This window comes from Vespa crabro, chromosome 23 (genome assembly GCF_910589235.1).
Source record: "Vespa crabro chromosome 23, iyVesCrab1.2, whole genome shotgun sequence".
NCBI lineage: Eukaryota > Metazoa > Arthropoda > Insecta > Hymenoptera > Vespidae > Vespa > Vespa crabro.
The window spans coordinates 1,225,001-1,242,500 of record NC_060977.1 but is presented as its reverse complement, the minus strand read 5'-3'; the positions used below and the strand labels follow the sequence as shown (position 1 = coordinate 1,242,500).

The following is a 17,500-nucleotide window of genomic DNA, read 5'->3' as shown; positions in this document are numbered from 1 at the left end:
GAAGCGGAACGAGATTTACTGCTTTGCAAGTTCTTCGTTAGTCTCCTCTGCTGCTTTCAGGGATTACACTTTGGCCCTTTGGTTCTTTCCTCCTACGACTTTTGCTACTCGAAAGGATTTATTTGAAAATATATCAAATCACGATTGAAATTAAATATTTCCTTGTTAAAGATTACCTACTTTTATAATTGTCCAACGTTGAATACTTGTTGTATATGAATTAAGAACTCTAAATGAACGTAGCGTATCTCTCATTACGGTAGATATGTCCGCAATGTGTAACATCTGATACTTCGTCGTATTATGCTAAATATTGATTTCATATTTAAGTCACATCGAATTAATATAGAATGTCGTGGGGGGTGGGGCGGAGGAGGAGGAAGGGTGAGAAGGAGAGATTTAGTTACCACGAAATATCAAGATATATATGCTACGTTCATCTAAAGTTCTACTTAATTCATACAGAATTTTGATTGGTTGATTATATTTATTGATCTACGATGTACAAAGGTTATTTAATTATAATCATCCTTTGGTAAGAAAATGATTAATATTATTATTTGCCTTTATCGTTTAATTGAATCACCTTATAAATATTTCAAAGGATAGGTGAAAATGATTTCGTGGCTGTTGGGTAAAGGATTATTCGAGTTATCGAAACAGTCGGTAAGGATTTTCGTGCCAGTGTGTAATCCCAAAGGACAGAATTAATTCGTCGACTTATCGAAGTCGAAACTAGCGCTCTCTGCTATAGGATTTCCTTCCTAAGCGAATCACTTTATAAAGGCGCCATAGCGTTTGGAACATCGTTAGGGAAAATAAGGATGGTGTGTTTTCGATTAAACCTTCTTTCGAAAAAGGATTACGAATAAAATCAACCTTTTTTTTTTATTAAATTTTTCTCTCGTAAAAGGTGATCGATCTCGTATTTTTTTTTCCTTTCTTTTTGGAAATTTTTTGAATCGTCATTTTTTTCTTTTTCTTTCTTTTCTTTTTTTTGTTTTTTTTGTTTGTTTGTTTTTTTTTTTTTTTTTTTTTTTAATTTTCATTATCTAAATATTTTCCATTTATTTCTATCCTTTCAACAGTTCTCGTCTAGAGAACTCAAAGTACGAGATCGATGGGTTATACTAATTTAACTCGAAGTCGACTAATTATCCGTATAGGATTGGAACGTAGATCATTTTCGCGACAGCAGTAATTAGGCATCGAACCGAGGATGCAATTCCGAGAAAGGACTAAGACATTCGTGCTAAAGGGTGAATTCTCTCTCTCTCTCTCTCTCTCTCTCTCTCTCTCTCTCTCTCTTTCTCTCTGTTAGGAAACAGTTGGATATTACTCTGTCAGACGTGCAAACTGAGATGATTTTCATAATATATCGCGCTCTACCAACGAGGTTTCTCATGAGACGCTTTTAGACAGGAAGTTTCGAGTTTAGTTATAGTTTTTTCTTTTCCGTAGATCTACACAATTATATATATATATATATATATATATATATATATATATATATATATATATATATATATATATATAATTTTTTTTCCTCTTAATATTATTTTTGTAAATATTTTAAAATCCCGTGCCAAAAGTAAATATCATTTTTCTGTAATTTTTTCTCGTACTAATATTTCTGTATTTATTGTAAAAATTCAGAGACCACTTTGATCGATTTAAAAAAGGAAGAAAAATATTTAATTAAAGAAAAAGAACAGTAGAGCGCCCATATACGAACATTAATTACGATTCATTTAACGACATACGAGGGTAATGATGTACGCCAATTTGTACGTGCAATTAACTCGACATATCGAAGACCCTTCTGATCCTTGCAACCGTAATGATTCGTAGGTAGGATACAAATCGACGTTCGCGTTATGATAATTCGCACGTCGGTGCTCGTTAGTCGACGAGCTAGAATCGATTATTTGCCTTTGCGAGAGTCGTTATCGAGTTCTCTCTCTCTCTTTCTCTCTCTCTCTCTCTCTCTCTCTCTCTATTTCAGAGTGTCTTTTAACGAGATAGAGATACAGATAGACAGAGAGAGGATCGATTAACTAGAACGAAAGTTCTGTTGTCGAGAGACGTGTTTGCGGTGTAAACTTATTGACGTGCCTTTAGGTTTTGTAACATCCTGTAACGTCCATTTAACTAAGGATATCTAAACACAAGGAACACTTGTTGCTGTTCCAACAGATAAAAATCCAATATATCAAATCGCCACGTACAAGACAAGGCAATAATTTTGATTACCTTGAATATCACCGTACTTTTTTAGAGATATCTTACATCATTATTCTGCTCTTACTTTTCGCTTACTCCGTGCTTACTTTGCGTATTTATTTCAATCCTCTACGACTTTTAGTTCCAGAGATATTCCCATATAAAGGAAAGAGATCGTTATTAACGACGTAGGAAAAAAACTGTCTCTTCGGTAAAAAAAAAAAAAAAATGTAATTTGTTTACCAATTATTTATTAATTTATATAATTTTATAAATCAGTAGCAATCTGTATTGTTTTGTAACAAAATAAGGTGAATTTAGTTCGTAAGAATTTGTTTATAATAAATTGTTAATTAATTATTAACAATATTGTTAAAAAATAGAAAAAAATTGTGCCATTAAAAGTGATGTTTGAATCAAGTCTGTACAACTTTTAGTTCGAAAGATATTGTCTTGGAAAGATTTTCATTCATTATTCGTATACAGCTGTTTGTAGTATAGTAGTAGTACGAGTGCGTAAATTCTTGGAACTTACGTAGGTCAGTGTGTCGCCAAGTAAATTTGAATGAAATTATGTAGGTCAGTGGGCCAATGTAATTATTTCCCATTGTAATAGGAATATCTCCGGAATCAATAGTCATAGAGACTTGAAAAAAATATCATATTAAAGGGCATTATTTTGTCTATTTGTTAAATATATTGTTAATAATTAATTAACAATTTGTTATAAACAATTTGTTATAAACAATTTCTTGCGAAATAAATTTCTTTTTTTCGCTAAAAAAGGATTTAGATTGCGAATGATTTATAAAATTACATAAATTAAAAATTATTAAACAAATTAGTTTTTTTATATTGTTTTTTTTTTTTATATTGTTAAGAATCTCCTCTTCCCTTTTTATGGGAATATATCCGATAACAAAAGTCGCACAGACTTGAATCAAATATAATATTAAAGGATTTTAATTTTTTCTATTGTTAACAATTAATTAACAATTTGTTATAAACAATTTTTTATAAATAAATTCTTATGAACTAAATTCATCTTATTTCGTTAAAAAAAAAATTTCAGATTGCGATTGATTTATAAAATTAATAAATAATTAATAAACAATTTTTTTTTATCGAAGAAATAATTTTTTATTTATATTAACACTTACATCTTTTACTTGTACGAGAATATCTTCGGAACTAAAAGTCGTAGAAACTTGAAACAAATACGCAAAGTAAGCGTAGAATAATAGAGTAAGGTAAGCGCAGAATAATGATGCAAAGTATGCTAAGAAACCATCACTCTCTTACTACGGGACTGTCTTTGCGATAAGTAGTAGATATATATATATATATATATAGTAGTATATATAGTAGTGTATATATATATATATATATATATATATATATATATATATATACTACTTATCGCAAAGACAGTCCCGTTATGTTTGAATATTATTATAGCGATGATAGATACGTTGAAGTGTAGAGTGGACTAAAAGTTTCTAAGTGATTTTAAAAATCAATTACTCTTTTTCGTGACTTTTTAGGATAATTTTTCTTTCTTTTGAGAATGTATAACTACAAGCCTAAGAACTTTTGGCTCATCCTATTTATACGAAAAATTTAAACAAATTCGTGATCGTGGTCGTTTGAAAAACTTTCTACGAATATTTTGTCAAAGTTTTGAACGTACTAACGGTCTGTTCGCTCGATTCTGTTCGAAGTATTTTCGAAACTTTGATTTGGTCTAGTAAGAGAAACAAAGAGAGAGAGAGAGAGAGAGAGAGAGACAGACGATTGCTCAATGAAGTATGAAGTGAGTATATTTCCCAAGTGGCACTTTTCAATCGTCTTTGATGCGAATATAGGAACTTTGCGAGAAAAGCCTCCTTTCTACGCGTTACTCATCCAGAGAAATATTTTGCAAGATCGAAATCAATTCACTTGACTCTTTGCGAGGTATTGAATCGAACATTTCACACCTCGAAGCATTTTGTATGTTCTACGAATAAAAAAGAAAAAAGCCGATAGAACGCACACTAACACACAAACACACGTACGTACACAACGAATACTTCGTAGTTTTAAGATAAATAAATGAGTGTCCTGGTCAATGTTCAAAAACGATTGAAATATTTCTTCAAAGCTTCGTTATAAAGTAAAGTAAAGCTTTTCGTATCTTGAAGATTCATTGGTGACGAAGAGTCTAGAAATAAGTATAACAAAAAAAGAATGAGTCCAAGTTTTTCTAGAAACGTCGAAGAATTCTATCGTCAAACCGTCAGATGAAAGTCTTTGTTCTTGTTGCTTTCGAGAAGTAGTAGTAGTAATCCTTCTACGTTAACATACACATATATTTCTTTTACAGTAAAGCTCAACCTATGCGACGTCCCTTTTACGTCTATCTTACATCTACCATTCGTGCTTTTATTTCGCAAGAATATTTTGAAAGACATGGAGACCTTAGGCAGTTCTGACTTTTCCAGTGACTTCCGTACCTTAGTGTATGTGTGTGTGTGTGTGTGTTTTATTATCGATAAAAATAGTCGTTCGCGAAATATTTTACACATTCGTTGTCGATCTAAAAAAAGGAAAGAGATCATCTTTTCAAGATTTTCGAACGATCGCCAGCGAAATTTTTCTTAGTTTTTAACTTGAAATAAGATTTCATAATAATCCTTTTAATTACGAATATATCGTCGGATAATAGGTTGATTATTTCCGCTTTTCTAACTAACCTTTTTAAAAACAGCTTGAACGAGCAGTCAATATTGTTGTACAAAAGACAGGATATCGATCAACCTATGTGTTTATAATGCATTACATAATTAGACCTTGGCCTTCTAATATTAGAAAATTATATAACATATCTTTTTCCTAACGTCGATCCTTTTTATCATTTTATTTTTCTTAGGCTTTAAAAACTAGACGATTTTCTTTGATTTTCGTTTTATCCAATGTCTTAACTTTGACGAATGAAGAAGCATATGGTGGTAACTTTTCGGAAACTAGGTCTATCTTCGATTTTCGACCAGGAATCCCTTTGAATGTGGCTGCGATATCCATATGTTTGTAAGATATACTATCACTATCTAGTGAATCACAGGGTGCAGTATATCCAGAGAAAAGAAAAAAATCCCTAAAGCTTCGAGTTTTCTTACGTTACCGTTTCTCATGCTTTACGTGGATACCGTAGCATTATGCATCGCGATTGGATAGAACAACGTTAGACATCGGCAAGCCTTACAGAGAATTACATCGAAGGAAAGTTATATAGAGATATCGAGAAGGAGAGAGTCTTCTTTACGGAAATAAAAATCCTATTGTTATTTATGATCTATCTATATCCTACAAATATTTCACGTTTATTCTTTAAATATGAATCAGTCAGCGAGAAGGAACAGGAAATGGTGAAAATCAATTCAAGATACCGAATAATAACGTAATACGATTAATTAGAATAATGACGATGTCTATCGATTAATTCGAGCTAAATAATTCAGCCTCCAGCATATTTCGTAACGTTATCTATGCGAATGCGAATCAGGGATGCTGGAACGCAGCAGCTATAAAGAGGAAGAGAGATTATAGCTTAGTCTCTCTATCTCTCTCCCTCTCTCTTCCTCATTGTTGAAAGACCGATATATTCCATGGGCCAACTTTACATATAACGTCATTACTGTCTGCTATGCGAACACTGTGTATTGTCTCGACTTACTTGCCCATACTTCGCGTACAATGATGCCTAGCGACCGCATTGTCGCATTAAGCACGATGCAAAGGAACGTAGAGAGTAGAGTGAGGGAATAGAACGAAGAGCAGCGGGGACAGGGGAGGGAGGGGAATTTGACCATATTTAACCGTATGATATAAACGAGAACGTATCGTCAAAGGTACGAGCGAATTCGCATCGGATATTTCACTCATTTACTACATATTTCAATCGTTTAGATAAATTTATCACGATGAACGTCATAACTCTTTAATTCAATGAAATTGAATGAAACGTCAAATGAATCTCAACATAAGTTGGAATAAACGAATAAATCTCTTATGATACGTAGTCGGAAAAGAACGTAGATATTGTTTTTCTCTTATGCTCCCGGGAGTCCCTCGGGCAACAGCCCGAGAAAAGTGATATTTTTCTTTTGGACGTTAGGAGATAAAGGAAAAAACAAGAGATTTTAACCTTTCGTTGTTTTCTTGTAATCCTTAAAATCGTCACAGAAGAACTTTTTACGTGCTCGCAATTCGAAAGAAAATTTTCAATGAAACTAAGGTGAACATAACATATTCACTTCAGCATCGTATATTCTATTCTCATAGAGAATGTAGGCCTTGACCTAAAGTTCAGAAAGGATAATTCATGGTGCTTTTCGGTTGGTGGCAAATAAATCCGTATATCTTGAGGTAGAAACCGCTCGTGTGCCAGTAATGGATGAAGAGAGACAGAGAGACAGAGAGAGAGAGAGAGAGAGAGAGAGAGAGAGAGAGAGAGAGAGAGAGGGAGGGAGAAAGAGACAGACAGAGAGAGAGAGAGAGAGAGAGAGAGAGAGAGACTACTGCGGTCAATGCCGGTTGCGCTCGTATATGTCATTAGATAGTGTATGGCGTACTATGTTGCTCCACATACAGGGATTACCTAGGATGCGGTTGGTACGTACGTAGGTGTGTTCACCTAACGGTAAATACTATCCGATGATTCGGTCTCCCTTAGGGCACAACTCGTACGACAGAATTCCTAACATTTTCTCTTTGGCGATCAAATGTCTGTTTTTTTTTCTTTTTTCCTTCTAAATGATTCCATGAGTAATATATATATATATGTATATATATATATATATATATATATTTTTCTTTTCCTTTTTTTCTTTTTTTTTTCTTCTATATAATCGAAATTAGTTCCTTCGTTAAAATCCATTCGTAATCTCGAGTCTCTCTTTCGCGATCGAAACTTAGCACTTTGTATTTGTAACTTTGCTGTCTATTTTGATCAAAGGGAATGTATAATTGGAATTAAGAAGAAAAGTTGATGTATATTTCGATGGTGGAGGAGGTCGAAGGGCAAGGGAGGAGAGAGAAAAGTTGAGGATTAACGTCTTCGCGGTGAGAGAGACACACGGTGAATAAATGACGTTAAAGGAGAAAATTCTTGGTGGGAAAAGTTTTGATGGGAATTCTAAAGGGACGAGATGAAAGTGCGTTTGCGAACTCGCATCGTCCTTTTTCTTTTTTTTCTTTTTTTTCGTTTTTCTCTCTGAATCGCTTAGATACGTATTGCGATATCTCTCTCTCTTCCCTCTCTCTCCCTCTTTCTCTCTCTCTCTCTCTTTCTCTCCCTGTTCTCTATCTATCTATCTATATATCTATCTATCTATCTATCCGTCTCCTTCTTTTTCTCTGTTAGTGACGATCGTATTTGGGGGATTATCTCGGGGAATTTCCTGGTGGAAGATTAAACCGTGTCGAAAGTGTGCATGAAATGGATCCTCGCGGAAGGCTAGAAAATTCTTCTTCGTTCCCTCGAGGAAGAAGGCAAAGAAGAGAGGGACGAAGCAGAGGGAGAAAGAAAGAAGGTATATATATGTCTGTGTCAGAGAGAGAGAGAAAGAGAGAAAGAGATACTGCTGGTTGCGCATCGGGATTTAGAAAATGTGTTTTTCCGATCCTCGAGAATGGAAACTTATTTTCTTCCACGGAGTTTCACTTCCTCGAGATTGAGTAAGAACTTCGACAAGTTTTACCCTGTGCTGTTTCGCGTATGTTAGAAAGAGGGAGAAATTGTTAGTGAGAAAGAGTGAGAAAGAGAGAGAAGAAGAGAGAGAAACGAAGGGGAAGAATCGTTTTCGGTATTAGAAATTCGAAAGCTACTTTTCTTTTTTTTTTCTTTTTTTTTTCTCCTTTTCTTTTCTTTTTATGTTCTTTTCAAAAAGAACGATGCTTCGTACAAAACGACTGACCGAGACAAGACGAATGCAATTCGCGAGAACTTTTACGAATCCATTACTTTTTCAAGTCTTTCGAGTTAATCCTATTCCTTTTTTGATTGAAGTTTCCTCGCAAAGTGATCGCAGGTTAGAACTAATAATATATGTATACATATATATATATATGTACGATCATTTCTTCAGTACCTTTTCTTTTACGAGTAATAATTGTAATTTATAAATAAATTGAAAAATCATATAAAAAGTTAATAATATTACATTGGAAATAATTCTATTTTTTTTTTTTAAGCTGCGAATTGAATTATATATTATTAATTTGTTTATAAACATTTTTAATTAAGATATCGCTAATAATTTCGTTTCACGTTTGGTTGCATAATACTCACGTCAGAGCATCAATTTATAGTCGAATAATTTTAATTAGAGCATTTAGAGAAATTAATGATATCTTTCATTTTCTTTTTCGTTTCTTTTGATACGCAATTGTGAACTTTGTTAACATATACTTTCTCAAGTATCTTTCATACTTTAACTTTAATAAGTCTTTGCAACTGTTCTTTATATTAACTTCTTCGTCTAAGTAAATCGATTACGAGTATCACAAGGATTAATAAGTCCGTTAAATTCGTAACTCGAGTTACTCTTCGATGTTGGAAGGATTACTTCCTTGAGAAATGGAATATTAATGAGTTGACTAGATCTGATGTAGAATTTTGGATATAACTCGGTCGATGGTAAAACGATTTTACTCAAATATAATAGATTATCTCGAATTACGAGATTTCATTCTCGATTTCGATAATTATTTCTCGATATATATATATATATATATATATATATATATATATATATCTCTCTTTTTTTTACAAGCATTATTAGATTTCTTTTTTCCTCATTCCCTTGTTTTATTTACCCTTAAATAAAGTCGAACACGTCGACAATTTCCGGGTTTTCTTGGGTTGTATCGACGATAAGAGCCACCCCATTGGGTTCCATAGTTCACGTGTGTTTTCCGAAAGCACTTTTCGCCTTTGACCCCAATATTACTACTACCTTTTCTCTCTCCCTCTGTTCTAGTAGCTTAAAGGTTAAGTACCAAGGTAACGAGCTCCTGATAAATTGCTACGACAGATTCTTTGAGCTCTGCCATTTATCGATCCTCGATAACACATCTATCTTTATGTGTACGTATAAGATATAAGTTACAGCAAAGCAAGTAAGTATACGTACGAACTAATAAGAGAAGAAAACATAAAGCTCCGACATCTCATTGTACTTTACTATAAAGTTATTGGAGCGTTATTTACATCCCCTTGTTGCATTTTTCTCTCGTAATATCTTGTTATATATCGTAGATGTATCTCTAAGCTAGAATTATATAACGTTGACAAACTTTGATTAAATTTCTTTCGACTTTGTTATTACGTTTTGAAAAAAAAAAAATTGTTTATTATATACTTTATCTTTATACATTTTTTCCGTCTCTATGACAATTCTTAATTGAAAATTATAATTAGTTATTAATCGTCTTTTTCTTTTTTCATTTCTTTTCTTTTTTCGTTTTTTATTAAAATTATGAGCGACTCGAACAAAAGATTATTTTTTCATCGTACAACTATGCCTTACATTCTAAAACTTATGAAATATGTACGAGCATTGTTTGTAGAGACCAACCATGGTAGAAGAGTGAATTCAAATTTAAATGTACCAACTTCTTCGAAATTTTTGTCTGTCATTTTTTTTCTTTCTTTATTTCTTTTTATTTTTTTTTTTTTTTATTTTTTTATTTTTTTTTAAGACAGAAAGATAAAGAACAACGTACCTATGTCCATTATATGTACGTCGCCAAAATGACGTGTAGCATAAAGATGAAGAAAGCCGAAGGCGAGCTGCATTCCTGTAGTGAGCAACAGGGCGAGAAAGCCAGCTGCACATACCAACCAACCCCAGCCACCTTCCGGGTAGAAATGCGCTCGCATACCAGCGACGTCTATGCCTGATAGAAGAAAAGATTATCTTCTAAACGACGACGTCTTATTAGATCTAATCTAATTAACTGTTAAATATCTTTATCGCGAATATTAAAGAAAAATTATTTTTCTCATATAATATTTTTTTTTTCTTTTTTCTTTTTTTTTTTCATGTAATTTACGTGACATTCTAATCGTTCGAAAAAGGATGCATTAGAAATTATAAATAAGATCGAGTTTGATTTTCAAACGGTAATCTCGTCGCTCGGTATACTATTTTAAACAAACGTTATATTTGCATAAGCTCGAAGATTCGATATTATTTGAAAAATCAAATACATTAATATTCTATAGTCTTTTCAATGCTAGTAAGATAATATCAGATTTTGACGTTGTTGTTCTATCTAATGTATGACGTTATTTTTATACCTGTACGTCGCAATGCGGGAACACAACGATGAAGAGTTCGTAAATCACCAAGGACCCAGTTAGCGTTCCCTGCCAAGCTTTCCTCCGTGTCCGTATATCGTATACGAGTGTCTGAAAAAGGATCACAAATAAAGAGAAAAAACATTGATCAAATTGATCTTTCGATACTATCGTGGTTAACTTCGATCTCAAAAATCATTCATTTCGATTTTCTCGAATTTTTATTTTAATTATTTTCATATCAAAGATGACTATGGATAACTAGACGAAATTCTAAAACGAATTAAAAAAAAAAGAAAAAAATTGTTAGATAAACGGTAGCACACATTGATATCTTCGTAACAACCATACGCGCAATTATTCCCCATGGTAGACATTATTTAGACGTATATTCGTTCATAAATGGATTCGATTTATATAAGATATCTATAATTGACATAATACGAATGTCTACGAGAAGTATTGGATGTCATGAAAAGGGTTTAAAGGGAATGAGATCTTTCTTGTGTAAAAAGAACAAGAAAAAAAAAAAAAATAGAAACAGTACAAAAAAAAAAAAAAGAAAGTTTACTTCTTAGGAAATACCAAAGTAGCTCGTATGTAAATTAAGCGCACGGTTGGGAATCGTCGTAGTTTCTTTTTCAGGAGTTGTTGACAAGGAAGTAGAAAGAAGAAGAAGAAGAAGGAGAAAAAAGATGAAAGTAGTAGGGTATTAAAAAGAAGGAATTGGAAAGGGTAGAACGGTGGTGCATCTTCTTAAGGAGCTCCAACGGGATATTTTTCGGCTTCGTACCGCGTATTTGCGTGCTCCAGACAGCTGAAGACGACAAGAAAGAGAGAAAGAGAGAGAGAGAGAGAGAGATACAAAATGAAAATAGAAAAAGAAGACGAGAAATAGAAATAGGGAGATAGAGAGAGAGAGAGAGAGTTAGATAACATTTTACATGAACTCCGGTGAAAGGATCGAAGGATCGTATTCCTTCGAATTATTTTCTCATGGTTTAGCAATGATAGATATATATATATATATATCTAAGTATATATTTATTCATATGCGTAATCGTAGATATATCTTTGGTAAATAAGAAAAATATATTTCTTCTTTAGCAAAGTATTTCCTTCGTACATCTAACAATTTCGACTTTTCTCTTTTCTTCCGATTGATCTAAGTTATATTGCGATATTAACTGGGAGCACATCTAGTATTTTCGATATTGACAATGCGACATCGAATTATCGATTTCCGATAAGTCCGAGAGGTATATTGTCGGGTATTTAACGTAAGAATTTCTATGGGGATTTATCGGTTATATTAAAAATCCCCATTCTTCTGTTTTATTTTATATACTGGTATGTTAATACGTACATTATTGCTTATACCTTTGTAATCAAATACCTTTCTCCCTCTCTCTCTCTCTCTCTCTCTCTCTCTTCGTATAACGCATGAGAAAGTGTGTGAGAAAAAAGGAGAATATTTTTTAATGGAAAGGAAAGAGATGAGAGAAAGACTTAGGTCAAAGTGTTCATGAAAGGCAGATGACAGTATACCGTGCAAGGGCAGAAAAGCGATGGCACTTTAAGTAAAAGGTAAAGAGAAAAGGGCTTTGGATGACTGTAAAGTGGAAAGTGAGATCGTACCGACTCGTCAAAATCACGAATTTAAGTATAAAATGCAATGAATACGTGGGTTTTCTTTTAATTCAATTCTCATTTCTTTCTTCCTTTTTCTCTTTCCTTTCCTTTTTTCCTTTTCCTTGCTCATAATTCCAACATCTATTTTTATCACTTCAGATCTGTTTCTGACCTCTTTTCTCTTCCTTTCTTTTCTTCTTCTTCTTCTTTTTTTTTTTCTTTTTTTCTTTTAAAAGTTTAATTGTTAGTTAGATTTGAATCGAATAATTACACGTGTTCCATCATAATCTCGAGGAAAGCGGCTTAAAAAATAATGCGGAACAAATTTTTACTCGTGAAAGAAGCGAAAAGAGATAAAGAGGATGATCTACTAGACTGAGAAAGAGAGAGAGAGAGAGAGAGAGAGAGAGAGAAAGAGAGAGAGTGAAAGGTAAAGAGAGAAAGAGAGAGAAAGGGCTGACAATGAGAGAGTCAGTGACGCGTCGTAGCAAAGGTGCAGAAAAACGGGTCAATGATTGTGAAATAGAGAAGTGGAAATATTTCACGTGCGGACTTGCGAACTTCAAAAAAAGTTTCTAGGCTCTTGTAGTTTTACAGTTTGAAGCCAAAAACAAAAAAAAAAGAGAAAGAAAGAAAGGAAAAAGAAAAAAGAATAGCCCAAAAAGTTTCGAAAAAATAATACTTTTTAAAATCACTCGGGCACATTTTGGTCTCTCGACTCTATCTCCTGTAAAGAGAATATAAAAAAATAAAACGCGTTTGGAAAAATTGTTGAGAACAATTAAAATTGAAATTTGATATAAACGATTAATTAATCTGATCTTTATTAGGACGTGAAGTATGATGTTTTTAATGACTTTCTCTCTCTCTCTCTCTCTCTCTCTCTCTCTCTCTCTCTCTCTCTCTCTCTCTCTCTCTCTCCTTCTCTTCATCTTTCTCTGAACAATGATAAAAACTAGTACCTTGTGCCAAGAGAAAGAGAGAAATATCGCTGAAAATGGAGTTTGCTATAAAAATCCTGACACTTCTGGATATGAAATTACCGTGGAAGGAATTACAAGGCCGCCATTAGGTAACTCGCAAAACTGTGCTGGGCATAAAAATTGCTGACGAGCTCGTACCGAAAGGACTCGAGGAAACGATTAAATTGAATTTCACGGTTCTCTCGGTACGACAAAATATCTTTGATAATGAATAGTGACCTTTCGATTGGATGACAGTTTTTCTTGATCTCTCAATCTCTTTTTTTCTCTTATCGATACTTAAATATCATCGATTCAATTTTGAAGGAGGATATCTTGCTAAATTATTTCGTGTGAATAGATAAAGGATTTTGATAAAAATTATTGAACATTAAAAAAAAATCGATTGTTTGTATAATGACGAACAAGTACTTGAGTATTAATTTAATTATTACATTAGAAAATAACATATATACATACACACATATATATATATATATATAATTTCTATATTTCATATGAATTTTCCATGACGATAAACAGCCATTAAAGCGGTACACTTGTTTTCCTTTTTCACGTATGTTGTTTTACAAAGCGTTGTAATCTAAACTAGCACGAACGACTGTACTTTCATATTTCGCATATTACGCGATTTCTCGCGCCTTGCTTTCTCTCTCTCTCTCTCTCTCTCTCTCTCTCTCTCTCTCTCTCTCATTTGGATTACCCAAGTTTCACCATAAACTCGCGATAATAACGCCGTAACGTTTTCTACTCGCACGATGAACTTTGCCCTTTTGGAATAATATTGTGTTCCATTTCTCTTCGCCCCGTTCTTATTCATCCTTCCTTCTCTTTCTCTCTCTCTCTCTCTTTCTCTTTCTTCTATTGTTAACGATTAAACGAAACTGCATTCGTACTTTGGTAAACCTATCGATCGTACTTTCATCAATTTTCCGTTCCGATCAAAGATTAAACTCTTTAGAATGCAACTAAGAGCGTACTAAATTTTACCTCTAGAAAAGTTTCCTCTCTACGGTATAAAAGCTTGTAGAAAACTTGAGCAGATGGATGGGCTTCGATTTTCGTCCTTGTCGCGGTTGTATTCCATAGATTGTTGGGTTGGAGGGTGGATAGTAGGCAGTTAGCATACGACGTAGAAAAATGATAGCATAAAATGGAAGAAAAGCTTGCTCCCTTTACGTTACCAACGAGGAATACGTGTTCTCTTTTCGAATTTTCTAAAGGTTCTGTCCTAACTCCTCTCTCTCTCTCTCTCTCCCTCTCTCTCTCTCTCTCTTTTTCTCGTATACTTCGCATATTATCCGATTTTCCGCGTCGTGCTTTCAGCTGAAATCCAACTACAACTTCTAACGTTAAGCTATGGTAATAATGTTCCTACGTTTTTCCAAGTGTACTCTAAGGAACTTTCAAATAATGTCAATCTTACAAGATTTCTTTTTCTTTTTCTTTTTCTCTTTCCTTTTTTTCTTCCTTCTTTTTTTCTTAAACTTCCCAGAGAAAAGATTCTTTCATCGTGATTCGAACGAACGTATATCACGCTCGCTATAATAATTTATCATAAAAACGATCATTTGAGAAGTAATTTTTGACAGGTTGTTCATTATCATCCTTCTATTAAAATTTTACAAGTAGACTTCTTTTTTTAAGTAGTCTCTTCGAACAGCATCGATCCTTTGACTCCTTTCTTTTCTTATTGTTATTCATTTTCATCTCGCTCCAATATATTAGCGAGTTCGACATTTTCAAAGAGTATAAAGAAGCGAGATGAAGAGAGAAAGAAGAAGAAGAGAGAGAGAGAGAGAGAGAGAGAGAGAGGGAGAGAGAGAGAGAGAGAGAGGGAACAATGATCTTTCATCAAAAATAAAGAACGAATTATTACTATAGAGAAGTAAACGTAATACTTAGACATGTAATGGACGAAGAACAAATACGGAACGTGGTTTTAACGAAGATATCAGAGATCCAATTTCGCTTAGCTTTTTACATATTCATGTCGCAAGGGACGAACATACCTGCTACTACTATTTTATAGACAAAGTGTTTTACAGGAATTAGCCCTTTTATATATATATATATATATATATATATATATATATATATATATATATATGTATATATGGTCCTTATATATATGTATATATATATATACACGCACGCACACGAAAATTTTCATAAAATGGCCGAGATTTATGCTAATTGAAAACTGAAATGATAACTCACCGCCATGGTAGGAACTCCGATGTGGTGTATAAGTTCCGTTCTGTTGTTGACCCTCTGTACAATGACTGGGTGTATAATACTGCATAGGATGATGCACATAATTGTTAGGAGTGTTCGATGCGTGCACGGGATGGCAGTGTATACATCTTTGCGGTGTCTCTTGTGGACACTAAAAAAAAAAAAAAAAAAAGAAAAAGAAAAGAAAAACAAAACAAAAGAAGAAATACACCACAAATTTGTTTTCTCTCGAAATAGAATTTTTCTGGACGTATGTATGAACACACACGTACACATTTATACACACAAACACACACATACACGCGCATACAAACATCGGATATAAAGTAAAACTAGCTTGAGGATAATTAGAGCACTGTGTACCTATATCCAATACGAACACGTCGTTTCTATAGCTTCGCAATCAGGCCTATTACGGAAGAGGATATCTCTATTGGCTATTGTATCCCATCGTAGAGACCCTATCGCACCTATATTCCACTGGTAATTCCCTTTATATCGGATGGCTATTTTCGAATAGACTTGGATATACGTAGATCTTTCGATATCATTCAAATTGATCAACCAAAAGAAGTCCCGCAAATTATTGTCGAGATTTTTAATTTAACGTGAATATTAATTGTGGTCGTGTATAAAAATCGGGAGAGTGAGAGAGAGAGAGAGAAAGGAGTGGGGATAACAGTTTGAGGTGTAAAAGAAAAAAGAAGAGAAAGAATAAAGAGATAGTTGAAAGTAACTTTTTGATATCGGAATGTCGAAGTGCTCGAAGAATCGTCGAACTATTACATTTAAAATTGCATGCTGTGGTTCAGTGAACGAGAAAGAAAAGTTCTCTCTCTTTCTCTCTCTCTCTCTCTCTCTCTCTCTCGAGTCGAAGAGCATTTCATCGTAATTTAACAAAACGTTGTTCGACTCAAAGAGAAAAGGTTGGATGTGGATGGATGAAGCAGGAAAAGTGAGAGAAAGAAAGTGAGAGAGAGAGAGAGAGAGAGAGAGAGAGAGTGAGAGAGAGAGAGAGAGAGATAAAGGAAAACATAGTCATCTTGCGTCTTGTTACCTGTATGGAATGCTGGGAACGTAAGGATCGTATCGAGCCAGCTGGGTGAAGAGAAGGTACACTGCCCCCGAAACTCATCGCGGAGTTTCTGCATCCAACAGTAGTACCGGGGGTGGACCAACCCCCTCTAACGCTCGCTGCCGTAGTCCACCCCATCCCACTTCCACACTCGTCCACCAACATTTTCACGATAATGCGCACCACATTTTATTGCCACTGTACCTACGTTTTCTTACGCTCTAATGCGCATTCTCAATAAGGAGAAGGATGAGTAGGATGAGAAGAAGAAGGAGGAGATTGAGGAAAAGGAAGACGCTGCCGTGTTATCGAAGAAGAAGACGAAGAGGACGAAGACGACGGCGTGGTGGTGGTGGCACCTTCTTCCTTCTATTCTATCGTTTGCGTCGATATCTTTGAAGAGAAAAAAGAGCCGGCCATTTTTCGACCCATCCCTTCTCGACATATTTCCTTTTCTTCTTCCTTTATTTCCAACGATATTCTTCTTATTCTTCTTCTTCTTCTTCTTTTTCTATCTTACTTTTCTTCTTTCTGTAATCAAAAAGGATAAAAAAAAAATGAATATACGATCTCTATTATATATTCTTTTTAATCCTATCAGTTCTATAAACCATTGTCTTTTGTATAAAAAATAATTCAATCTCTTTTATATAAATATAATACGTATGGGATAATATAAAATTGTTAGAGAGAGAGAGAGAGAGAGAGAGAGAGAAAGATATGTGAAAAAACTGAAGTACAGCAAAAAGTATCTCAGGATTATCTGGACCATTGCTCTTTTCATTTTGTTTTGTTCATAGTTAGTAAAGTACCGAGAGATACGGGGATTATAAACGATCAGTGGTGAACATGGTTTAAAAAAAAAAAAATGTCATTCTCGTAACGCCATTCATGAATAAAACGCATGGACTTTGGCAATAGGATTTAGTGAGAGAATTTCCAACAGCGGATTCGCGCGTTTAAGCATTTCGGTTTATAACGAGAGAGAGAGAGAGAGAGAGAGAG

General features: G+C 33.9%; 1 protein-coding gene across 3 annotated transcripts in view; it reads right to left on the bottom strand.

The window, feature by feature from the left end:
- LOC124432096 (monocarboxylate transporter 10-like) overlaps nt 1-17,500 on the bottom strand; it is a 95,249-nt gene that overhangs the window by 21,531 nt on the left and 56,218 nt on the right. For 2 of the 3 annotated variants that reach the window (XM_046980657.1, XM_046980658.1), the window contains exons 2-5: nt 16,478-17,026; nt 15,403-15,571; nt 10,568-10,678; nt 9,991-10,164 (exon numbers count right to left, since the gene is read on the bottom strand). In XM_046980657.1, the coding sequence (XP_046836613.1) occupies nt 9,991-10,164; nt 10,568-10,678; nt 15,403-15,571; nt 16,478-16,660 (637 nt within the window). In that variant the 5' untranslated portion in view covers nt 16,661-17,026. The remainder of the gene's footprint in view (nt 1-9,990; nt 10,165-10,567; nt 10,679-15,402; nt 15,572-16,477; nt 17,027-17,500) is intronic. The other variant, XM_046980659.1, reaches the window with a different exon arrangement.